Source organism: Coenobita brevimanus, chromosome 5 (genome assembly GCF_032717465.1).
Source record: "Coenobita brevimanus isolate Jiangsu-jjx chromosome 5, ASM3271746v2, whole genome shotgun sequence".
Taxonomy (NCBI): Eukaryota; Metazoa; Arthropoda; class Malacostraca; order Decapoda; family Coenobitidae; genus Coenobita; species Coenobita brevimanus.
Genome location: NC_136958.1, coordinates 36,952,979 through 36,965,702, shown reverse-complemented (window position 1 = coordinate 36,965,702; position 12,724 = coordinate 36,952,979). Strand labels below are relative to the sequence as shown.

The following is a 12,724-nucleotide window of genomic DNA, read 5'->3' as shown; positions in this document are numbered from 1 at the left end:
AGCATTAGGAGAAATACACTGAGGTGGTTTGACCATGTGATGGAGAGCGAGAGACTAACGTGGAGAGTGTATGTGAGTGATGTGGTGGGGGGCAGAGGGAGGATGAGATGGAAGGATGAAGTGGAGAATTATAACGAGTGAATGGGGTGAGATGGTAGAAAGGCAGCGAAATGACAGGGGACAGGGCGACATGGAGGTGATTTGTCTGTGGCCACCCCTTAAAGGAGTAAGGCATCAGGCTATAGATGGACTGATAAATAGATTTATGTCAGTAAAATATTTTTACTGTTTACCTGTACAACATGACTGATGGATGGTATATGTCCTTGCATGCTGCCCACAACAGGGATCGAGACTGCTGGTTGTCCACTCATGGTTATATATTGAGTACCTCCCACCAAACCACCACCAACCTGTTAAATATAGATACAATAGTCATAAGTCTCTCTCTCTCTCTCTCTCTCTCTCTCTCTCTCTCTCTCTTTATACTGGCCACTTCAGGAATATTTACTGTTGGCTGTCCACTCATGGTTATTTATTGCATACCTTCCATCAGCCCACAACCACCAAACTGTATAACACAGATTCAAAGATGCTATTAATACCCATGCATACATTTTGAGAGACAATATTCTTCAATGAGACAACTTGGTTCTACTAATGGTTGCTTTCCATGCTGTACAGTCTCCTGCAACATTCCAATTAAATCCCTTATCTGTTCAACCTCTTTACTCTGAAAATAAGTTTCACATTTCAGTCAGGCTGCCACCAAAAAATTTTACTCAAATTTACAGGGACCTCTAGTTGTGAAGGCTATATTAAACCCCTCTTGTTAATGTCCCTGCTAGGCTGAGCAAACCATCTTGGAAGAAGAAAGAAAAATCACTGGTTTGATAAGGTAAAACCTCTCAGTACAGTAATATTTTTTTAAAATTAATTTCTTCTTAATGCCAAGTTATTAAATTCAGCAATGGGAAAATATCTCAATGTGAACAGATCAAAGTGGAGCTCTATGAGGTCTGTTTAGAAAGTATCCGGCCTCCCCCCCCCCCCACCAAGCAGTTGAAGGATAGGGGCACGATTTTGTGTAAGACAGTGCAGGACCTTTGTGCAAATGTGTGATTAATGCCAGCCGCCACTAGTGACTCAGTGGCTTCAGCCTGTGTTCAATGCCATCCACCTTACACTCGTCACATTCCTGTGCTTGTCATGATGACCAAAAAAACTAGGTGATACCCAAGTTGAAACTATCAGGATGATCCAGCAAATTTTGGGGAATGAAGCTATGGGGGTAACGCAAATAAAGAAGAGGTACAATCGTTTATAAAAATGGCCAAATGTCAGTCGAAAGCGATCCACGTCCTGGGAGGCCATCAACAAGCCAGAGTGCTGAATATGTGAAGAAAGTTTGCAATTTGGTCATGGGAAATCATCAGTTGACTGTCAGAGAAATTGCTAATGAAACTGGAATCTGTGATGGATCAGCACACGAAATCTTGACGGATGATTTGGGCATGCAAAGAGTTGCCAGCAAGTTCGTTCCAAAACTCTTTTCACGTGAACAACAGGCTCTGCGGATGAATGTTGCTCATGACATGTTGGAGTGTGCAAATCATGATCCAGACTTTCTCAAGATTATTATCACTGGAGATGAGACTTGGGTGTATGGGTACGACCCAGAAACCAAAGGACAGTCATCCCAGTGGATGCATGCAGGTCGCCTCAGCCAAAAGAAGCATGATAGGTATGCAGCAGAGTGAAATGCATGTTGACAGCTTTTTTAAACTCTGTGGTGTTGTGCATCATGAATATGCACCGGAAGGTCAGACTGTCAACAAATATTACTACCTCAACATAATCTGCCATCCTTGTGACACAGTTCAGCGGAAAAGATCAGACCTTTGGAAAGCAGCAAGTTAAAAGCTGCACCATGGCAATGCCCCTGTCCAATAATCTTGACTGATTCCGGAATTTTTGGCCAAGCACAACATCTCTCAAGTCTGGCAGGCTCCCTACTCACCTGACATGGCTCCGTGCAATTTTTGGTTTTTCCCCAAACTCAAAACTCTGCTGAAGGGTTCCCAATTTGAGACGAGAAGAGATCATGATGAATGGTATGAAGCATCTGCAGGAGATACCAAAAACCAACTCTGAAAAATGTTTAAGGCTGTAGAATGAATGCTGGACTACAGGACTCAATTCAGAAAGAGGGCTACTTTGAGGGTAATTAGTGTCCTTGTTCAATAGGTCAGCTATTTAGCTTTTTAGAGCGTAAGGTCAGATACTTTCTGAACAGACCTCATATGTGACATTATAGCAGGCATGCAATCATCCCTTTTCAATCCTGCTTTCTAAAACACATATTAAACAGTAAACCGTCACTCTATGTTACCCCTACCCCCCTTTCACTTCCTTTTGTTTTTAACCCCAAAAGGCACAGGTAAATGATAATGCCATCCAGAAACAGGTGATTGGGGATGACAGATAAAGATATTTTGCTTTCCTGCCAGCATTGAAAGTCATTCTCATTTTCTATGACACTCGGTGCAAGATGCCGGCTTCTAGGAGGCAGGTGAGTGACAATGCCAGTCTTCCTTAGGAAACAGGAGGGGTAGGAATAATGATATCCGATTCTGCATTGCATGATTCATTTGTTAATGCTGCTGGATGCCCAGCCCCTGCCACCTCTGGCATTGCCAAGTCTCCCACTCATGCAAGGAAGAGGTTGAGTAATGTGCAACTGGGAGGGAACTAGAAGTACAGTAACAGTGTGGTCACTGTCAAGTGGGGAGACAAAGCCTGAGGAAAGAAATTAACCCACAGAGTGACATGCCCCAGTTGCCCACCCGGTACTCCTATCATACCTCCTTGCCACCACTTTAGAGTGACCCTGATGACCCTCCAGAGCCTGAGGACTTCCTCTACCTCTATGATACCTTGGAAGAGTCCTATGAGGCGTAGGACTCTGATAACAGGGAAGTCCTCTGAGGACTCCAACTCTGATGACAAGGATCAGACAGCCAGAAGTCATGCATGATATAGATGCAGCATTACAGCCTCCCAGCCTTCCTTGCAGCATCCACATGTCAGCACTGTCTCACCACCACCGACATCACCTCAGACTGATACTTCATGGATGTGTGGGGAGTTGTATATTGAATAAATTTGTACATAAAAATAGAAAAACAAATGGCCTACAAAAATAAGAAAAATTTCGGTATAAAGGATAAGAGTTCTTACAAAGGTAAAGACTGAAGTGAAGTATAATTAGAGGGAAAAAAAAGTGCAATTGTGGTGTTAATGAAGAGAGAGAGAAAAAAAAAAATATTTATTGGAGATTTTAACAGCAAATAGACTGATGAGACTTAAAACAGAAAAGTTGTTAACCCAACAAATTAAAAAAAATACAAGAGTTAGGGGGAGGGAACAGCCATACAATTTAGACTTTGTTTTCTCAAGAGATCCCAACGATATGAAGAATTTTAAGTACCAGCACCCTGTAGGAAAAAGTGGCTATCTGGTCACAGAGATGGATGTGGTCATAGGATTCAAGACAGAAGAACAACACACAAGTTGGACAGTGCTATGGAAGAGCGGATTCTTATGCTTTGAGAAAATGTTTTAGGGACCTTGGCTTAAGGAAAACAGAAGCAACCAAAAATATTCATGAAAAGTATGAAATCATGTTGATGGCTTACAAGAAAGGGGTCAACAGGCACATCCTGAAATCCTCACCGGGGATGGAAAAGAAGAAAGGGTGATTTAATGACATGTAGAATTCACTTCAGGCAAAAAACAGAGCATGGAACAATGTATGGAAGCAGTACAGTGAAAGAGCTTAGAATGAGTATAAGTAAAGTAAGAAATGCTTACATAAAAATACTGAGGAAATAATTGATTACAAAAAGGACTTTATTCAAATGAAAAAAAGAACCAAGACTTTTCAGCTGATTTGCAATTGGAAAAATGAAAATCCAGGATAATTATGAAAGATGAAAGCTGGAAAGGTAACATAAGACAAGGAAGAAGAGATCTGCAAATTACTGAATGACAAACTGCAGTCGGCCTTTGTCAAAGAGGGAGAGTTTTTGGAACCCGAAGAGAAAATAAGAGTTCTACAAATGCCAGACATAGTAGTTGACACAAGTGAAGTATTGAAATTGATTAAGGAATTGAAGATGAGACTGGCAACAGGACAAGATGAAGTGACCAGATTGATCCTGAAAAAATGTGAAGACCACTTCGTGGAGGCCAATTCATGGAATTAAGTTTTCTCTGGACAATTGAATTACTGTACCAATACAGTAAACTGGAAAAGAGCAAATGTAGTGTCATTACATAAAGGATGAGACAGAGAAGAACCAATGAATTATAGGCCACTGTACCTTACCAGTGTTGCTTCTAACTGTAAAAAAGTGTAGAAATAGATGGGCTCAGTCTCTAGAAGGAAAATGGCTAATATGAACAAAACAATTTGGATTTCAAAAATGCTTATCTTGCATTATTAATTTGCTATGTTTCTAAAGTAGAACTGTGGATATTACGCGTGAAAGAGAAAGGGTTGGGTAGATTGTGTCAACCTTTATCTGAGAAAGGCATTTGACAGGGTACCACATAAATGACTATTGTGGAAACAACTGCTGGAGGAGTGTATGGTCAATTGTTAAAATGGATGGAAAATAACTTGTTGGAAAGACAAATGAGACCGGTTATAAGAGACAGGGGATCCAAGTGGATGACAGTAACAAGTAGAGTGCCCCAGAGTGCACTGCTGGCCCTGGTCATGTTTATCTTATACAGTGACCCCTTTGTTATAGTGCTTTTGGTTATAGAGGTTTTCATTATCATTTCAGGATGAAAATCCACACTCCTGCCATTACTGCACATTTTATGGCTCAACAACATTGTTAATGCATGTCTGGGCTGATCCGAGACCGAGACCGAGACTCACAAATATTGGCCCAGCGCATCAGTCTATGACACCATCATACAAATAACCTGTTTTCACTGGCCAGTACCTTTTAGCCATGAATACTTGCCTTCCATTGGCCCACGCCATCACAGATAGGTTGGAAGGTGAGTTTCATAATGCGTTACCCATATCCCAGAGTTATGAATAGCAACAGTCAGGGTCAAATGCATGCTAATTATTCCAGTTAAACAAAATTGTAATGCTCATTTTTGTGCTTAATAAACTCATAACATAGTAGGTAAATGTGCATTTTGGTTGAAACAACAGGAAAACTTTATCAATTCAAGACTAATTTCTCCAGTTTGTATTCTGCATATTTCTGACTACAGGTATTTTCAAGGTGGTAAACAATTGCTTTCTATTGGCTTATTGTCCCCCCCATGTTGTTATAATCACGTTCCTTATGCCTCACTGACATTTGCTCTTCCTCAGGCATAATGGAAGACTTACTCAGACTTGCTAAAATCTATCCAGATGCATGTACTGTACTTTGTATTTACCTTTTCTGCTTTTGTTTTTTTAATGGGTGTAAATGAAGTTTACTGTTGACTTTGCTTCTCTCTTGATCTTGTTTTCTTTATATTTTATTTCATGGGCATATCATCCACTCACTTGATGTAGTGTTGGCTACTTCCTCTCTCACCTTTATCATTCTTTTTTGTGTCTGCCCTCCTCTCTTCCCATTTCTCCCCTCTTTCCTGTCACTTTTTATTACTCCTCTTTCCTTTTCAGGTGGTTTTACATTGAGTGACAAGCCTAATGGTTTCCCATAAGTCAGTAAATCATGTACAGTCAGGGAAAGTTCCGCATTACCCACAGTTCGGAGCTTTGGTGGTCAGCGAATAGTCATGAAGCAGCAGCCAGACCCCACTTGTCTGGAGTAGACTGTAGCACCAGTCGAGCAGGGCAGTACTCCCGAGGTGGATGGAAAGCTGATGACAGGGAGTGCTGGAGCTCCCGTTTCATCAGCCCTCAGGACTAGTTCCTGACCATCCCCCTTTGCTGAACTTTTTCAGTGTCTCAGTTACACAGAGAGTAGGCCAGCATGCTCTCCAGTACAAATTTCTCTAACTATCTTCACCAAACTACATTCAAAGTACACACTACACTTCCTATTCAAAATTTACCTAAAATGGCGTCGTTATATCAAGCCTCGGAGTCCCCAGGGGGGGGGACCATAAATGCCCCCACCATCTGCCCCTCTCCCGATGACGACTCAAGGTGCCTGGAACCACTGTCTGACTCTCTTCTTCTTCATTTCTGCAACATTCGCGGCCATTCCTCTAACTTTCGCTCTGTTGAGCACCACCTCTCCTCCTCTAAACCTCACCTTCTTTTTCTAACGGAGACTCAGCTGTCTGAGGCAACTGACAGCAAACCCTTTTCTGTATCCTCCTACTTTCTCTATACTCATTTCAAAGCCAAAGGTGGCTGTTGTGTATATATACACAACGACTTATCTTGCTCTCGTGTTCCTGAACTTGATTCTTCTGTATTCTCCACACTCTGGCTTCGGCTTTCCTGTCATTCTCTGACTATATATATCTGTGCTGTTTACTTATCCCCTAATTCTACTGACTATCAAAAATTCTTCGACTATCTTACTTCTACGATGGAACACATTCTATCCATTTCTCCTTTCTCTGAAATCTCCATTCTTGGAGATTTCAATGTTCACCACCACCTTTGGCTCTCCTCTCCTTTCACGGATCCACCTGGTGAAAAAGCCTACATCTTTTCTATCCTTAATGACCTAGAGCAGCTTGTACAGCACCCTACCCGTATCCCTGACCGCCTTGGAGAGAGCTCCAACATACTTGACCTCTTCCTCACAACTAATCCTTCTGCTTACTCTGTTAATCTTTTCTCTCCGTTGGGCTCCTCCGATCACAACCTTATTACCTTAACCTGTCCTATCACTCCGGTACGGCCTGTGGACCCTCCAGGGAAACGTCGTCTGTGGCATTTTGGAGCCGCAGACTGGGAGGCCCTCAGGCAGTACTTCTTTGATTTTCCCTGGAATGATTATTGCTTCCATGGCCGTGAGCCATCTGAGTGTGCCTTGCGCATTACGGAGGTTATTCTCTCGGGCATGGAAGCATACATTCCTTTCTCATATCCTTTGACTAACGCAAGAAAGCCTTGGTTTAATCACGCTTGTTCTAATGCTGTCCGCAACAAGGAGAGGGCCTACAAAAGGTACCGGAGCCAACCCACCCCTGAATCACATCATCTTTACGTTTCTGCCCGGAATCGTGCTAAGTCTGTTCTTCGCTCTACTAAAAATAATTTCATCCATACTAAATGCTCTCAACTCTCCAACTCGAATTCTTCCCGCTCCTTCTGGCATCTTGCCAAAAATCTTTCTAACAACTTTACCTCATCATCCTTCCCTCCTCTTTTCTACTCTGATGGTTCTGTAGCTATTTCTTCTACTGATAAAGCAGATCTCTTCGCACAGACTTTCTCCTCCAATTCTACCTTAGACGATACCGGTGCTGTTCCTCCATCACTTCCCCCCTCTGACTTCCTCATGGCTGACATTAAAATTTCTTCAGTTGATGTATTTTCTGCCATCACTGGCCTCAGTACTAACAAGGGATATGGGCCTGATGGGGTCCCTCCTGTTGTTCTCAAGAACTGTGCTTCTGTGCTTACACCCTGCCTAGGCAAACTCTTTAGCCTCTGTCTGTCAACTTGTACCTTTCCTTCTTGCTGGAAGTTTGCTCTCATTCAGCCAGTCCCAAAGAAGGGTGACCACTCCCAACCCTCCAACTATCGTCCAATTGCTTTAACGTCCTGTATTTCAAAAGTTTTCGAGTCAATTCTTAATAGAAAAATTTTAAGGCATCTTTCCTATCACAACCTTCTTTCCGATCGTCAGTATGGGTTCCGTCAGGGACGCTCCACTGGCGATCTTCTCACCTACCTTTCAGACTCCTGGTCATCCTCCTTTCGCGACTTTGGCGAAAGCTTTGCCATTGCACTTGACATCTCAAAGGCTTTCGATCGAGTCTGGCATAAATCTTTAATTTCCAAACTGCCCTCCTACGGTTTCTATCCTTCTATCTGTGCCTTCATCGCTAGCTTCCTTTCTGGTCGTTCTATAGCCGCTGTTGTAGACGGCCATCGTTCTTCTCCTAGATCTATCAACAGTGGTGTTCCTCAGGGCTCTGTCCTATCACCAACTCTCTTCCTTTTATTCATCAATGATCTTCTAAGCTGTACATCTAACCATATCCACTCATACGCTGATGACTCCACCCTTCACCTTTCCATTCGGTTCCCGCAACGCCCATCTCAACAGTTACTTCAACAAACAAGGGATGAGGCTATGGCACACCTAATGTCTGACTTGGCTCGTATCTCTGACTGGGGTAAAAATAATATGGTTGTTTTTAATGCATCTAAGACTCAGTTCTTACACCTATCAACCCGACAAAATCTTCCACAGGTATACCCACTAATGTTTAATAATATTCAGCTTAATCCTGCATCATCCTTGAACATGCTTGGGGTTTCATTTACTCGGGACTTATCTTGGAAAGATCATATTACATCTCTTGTAAAATCTGCTTCCAAGAGATTGGGTGTGCTAAGCCGACTCCGCTCTTTCTTTACCCCTGCGCAATTGTTGACTCTATACAGGGGTTTTATCCGCCCCTGTGTGGAGTACAACTCTCATGTGTGGGGTGGCTCCTCACATACAGCTCTTCTCAATAGGGTGGAGTCAAAGGCTTTTCGTCTCATTAACTCTCCTCCTCTTACTGACTCCCTTCAACCTCTGTCTCTTCGCCGCACTGTTGCATCTTTATCTCTTTTCTATCGCTACTTTAATGGTCACTGCTCCTCTGAACTGTCTGCTTGCATTCCTCCACCTCTACGATGGGCGCGTAGCACCCGTCTGGCAGCAAACTCTCATCCTTTTTCTGTCCAACTCTCTAATGCAAGAGTTAACCGTTACTCCCAGTCTTTCATTTATGCAACAGGTCAGCTCTGGAACTGTCTCCCTCTGTCTGTATTTCCTGCTGCCTATGATCTCCAGTCTTTCAAACGCAGTGTGTCCAGGCATCTCAAAATGATCGGATCTTGAATTTGGCTCTATATTGTATTTTGTTTTTCTCTTGGAGGGAACTGTTACTGCGGGCTCATGGCCTTTGGTTCCTTCTTCCTCGCATAAAAAAAAAAAAAAAAAAAAAAAAAAACTGTCAATGGGAGGGAGTCTGGCCTGGGGTGGGAGGGTTGGAGAGTTGCCCACATCACAGTGTCAATAGATATTCAGTGATAAAGGTGAGCTTCTTTGCCTTCGTTTTGTAATGTTCGATAGGAATGATAGTTAAAGAGACTGATCTTATAATTAGGACTTCCCATGTCATTCCATCTAGCCTAAAGAAAAACGAGAAACCTGTTAATTGCTCACTTAGATTATTCTTATTATTCTTCTTATTATTATTATTACACGCTATCCTAGACACGAAGTCCAAGATGAATAATTACCAGAATAACACTGGAAATGTCTGCAGGTGGATGTTTACAGTAGGACAACAGACGAAAAATAAATAAAGAATATGCCAACGGCCATGCCACGTTGAGTGCACCGCTTCCTGTCCGATAAGCGAAGTTAAGCAACGTTGGGTCTGGTTAGTACTTGGATGGGTGACCGCCTGGGAACACCAGATGCTGTTGGCATCCCTACGTGTCAAGTGGGGTTGGTGGAGGATTAGTGCCCCTCCCTGTAAAACAATTAACTCTAAGCCATTGACCACCCCGTTTGGGATACATGGCGTCTGGCGATGGATGGATGGATGGAAATTTATATGAATTTACATATAAATAAATACTTTAGACGATTCCGGTGCTGTTCCTCCATCACTTCCCCCCCTCTGACTTCCTCATGGCTGACATTAAAATTTCTTCAGTTGATGTATTTTCTGCCATCACTGGCCTCAGTACTAACAAGGCATATGGGCCTGATGGGGTCCCTCCTGTTGTTCTCAAGAACTGTGCTTCTGTGCTTACACCTTGCCTAGGCAAACTCTTTAGCCTCTGTCTGTCAACTTGTACCTTTCCTTCTTGCTGGAAGTTTGCTCTCATTCAGCCAGTCCCAAAGAAGGGTGACCACTCCCAACCCTCCAACTATCTTCCAATTGCTTTAACGTCTTGTATTTCAAAAGTTTTCGAGTCAATTCTCAATAGAAAAATTTTAAGGCATCTTTCCTATCACAACCTTCTTTCTGATCGTCAGTGCGGGTTCCGTCAGGGACGCTCCATTGGCGATCTTCTCACCTACCTTTCAGACTCCTGGTCATCCTCCTTTCGCGACTTTGGCGAAAGCTTTGCCATTGCACTTGACATCTCAAAGGCTTTCGATCGAGTCCGGCATAAATCTTTAATTTCCAAACTGCTCTCCTACGGTTTCTATCCTTCTATCTGTGCCTTCATCGCTAGCTTCCTTTCTGGTCGTTCTATAGCTGCTGTTGTAGACGGCCATCGTTCTTCTCCTAGATCTATCAACAGTGGTGTTCCTCAGGGCTCTGTCCTATCACCAACTCTCTTCCTTTTATTCATTAATGATCTTCTAAGCTGTACATCTAACCCTATCCACTCATACGCTGATGACTCCACCCTTCACCTTTCCATTCGGTTCCCGCAACGCCCATCTCAACAGTTACTTCAACAAACAAGAGATGAGGCTATGGCACACCTAATGTCTGACTTGGCTTGTATCTCTGACTGGGGTAAAAATAATCTGATTGTTTTTGATGCATCTAAGACTCAGTTCTTACACCTATCAACCCGACAAAATCTTCCACAGGTATACCCACTAATGTTTAATAATATTCAGCTTAATCCTGCATCATCCTTGAACATGCTTGGGGTTTCATTTACTTGGGACTTATCTTGGCAAGATCATATTACATCTCTTGTAAAATCTGCTTCCAAGAGACTGGGTGTGCTAAGCCGACTCCGCTCTTTCTTTACCCCTGTACAATTGTTGACTCTATACAGGGGTTTTATCCGCCCCCAAGTGGAGTACAACTCTCATGTGTGGGGAGGCTCCCCACATACAGCTCTTCTCAATAGGGTGGAGTCAAAGGCTTTTCGTCTCAGTAACTCTCCTCCTCTTACTGACTCCCTTCAACCTCTGTCTCTTCGCCGCACTGTTGCATCTTTATCTCTTTTCTATCACTACTTTAATGGTCACTGCTCCTCTGAACTATCTGCTTGCATTCCTCCACCTCTACGACGGGCGCGTAGCACCCGTCTGGCAGCAAACTCTCATCCTTTTTCTGTCCAACTCTCTAATGCAAGAATTAACCGTTATTCCCAGTCTTTCATTTAAACAACAGGTCAGCTCTGGACCTGTCTCCCTCTGTCTGTATTTCCTGCTGCCTATGATCTCCAGTCTTTCAAACGCAGTGTGTCCAGGCATCTCAAAATGATCGGATCTTGAATTTGGCTCTCTATTGTATTTTGTTTTTCTCTTGGAGGGAACTGTTACTGCGGGCTCATGGCCTTTGGTTCCTTCTTCCTCGCATTAAAAAAAAAAAAAAAAGATAATATTATCTCTAAAACTAAACCACTATATTATAGTGGTTTCGTTTTCGAGTCAGCACGAAATATAAATATACCTGTAGGTTATATCGTTATGAATATCTCCTGAGGAAACGTCTCGGCATAAAGTCGAGAGAGAATGAAAGCATTCAAACCTCTGTCCGAACGCAACAAACTTCCATTACTTTCCTGACAACACTAGCTTTACAGACATTTACGTAATTGTTTTCATAAAATGCTAGCAACATAACCTCATCCTTACTAAATGGGGAACTTTCAGCGCGTTATCTGCTACCTAATTCGGTCCTACGGCAGCTCTTTCCCAGTTACCATGCATGTAATATTTGTGGGTTATTTTTACTCCCTTGTCGAACTGTGAGATACAGTAATGGCATATATCATTGAGAATAATAAAATACTACTTAGAAAACTCATAACCAATATCAATGATCTTTTTAATTAGTGCAATTTCATGAATAACGATGGTAGACTCGTTTCTTAACCCATCATGTCCGGGGGTTGTTTTTACCACCCAAACCACCAGCAGGTGTTTGTCTTAAAAATCACTGTTATTTAAACCATAATTTCTCAGCAAAACCCCATAAAATTATAGTATAATATGCTCTTATAATATGATGAAATAATCATAATAATAATAAAATAACAATAATACTGCAAAACACTAGATCATGTATACATGTCAACTGGATGTCCCCAGGTCATCATGTATACATGACACCTGGATGGGAGGGGTTAAAAGTTAGTACTTCACAAATTCTCTTTGCATAAATGCTGTTTTGACTGTTGGATATTGTTGCTGATCCCATACATATATGAAGTCCCGATCACTATTCATTTTTAACACCGATTTTTGACATGACAGTCATTGTCTTACTGTAATTTATTAGTTTGTAAATTTTACCTTTTAACATTTCTCCAATACACTCACGCATGCAATCCAGAGGGACGGTCCAGGCATTGAGAAAAGGCCACAAAGAATGTTTACAAAAACAGACGAAGGCTAAACATGGTTGGAGAAGATGATGAATATGATTGGCGAAGGGTTAGGTTCTTAATGTGCTGCTACCTAAGGTGTACAGGAAACCATTTGGCCTGTCACTCAGTGTAAAGTCACACACTGACAGAAGGAAGAGGAAAGAATGAAGGAAACATAGATAGAAGAGGGAGTGTGAAGTC

The 12,724-nt window shown here is 42.3% G+C and overlaps 1 protein-coding gene and 1 non-coding gene across 2 annotated transcripts in view; one reads left to right on the top strand and one right to left on the bottom strand.

Annotated features, from left to right (window-relative positions):
- Nucleotides 1-263: 263 nt before the first annotated feature.
- The window catches only part of LOC145398801 (uncharacterized), a 647,885-nt gene continuing 635,424 nt past the window's right edge, over nt 264-12,724 (bottom strand). The window contains exon 12 of the mRNA XM_080271612.1: nt 264-413. Coding sequence (XP_080127738.1) covers nt 264-413 — 150 coding nt within the window. The remainder of the gene's footprint in view (nt 414-12,724) is intronic.
- On the top strand, nt 9,543-9,661 carry LOC145399332 (5S ribosomal RNA). Its single transcript, XR_013897272.1, has one exon. It is a non-coding gene; the product is annotated as a 5S ribosomal RNA (ribosomal RNA).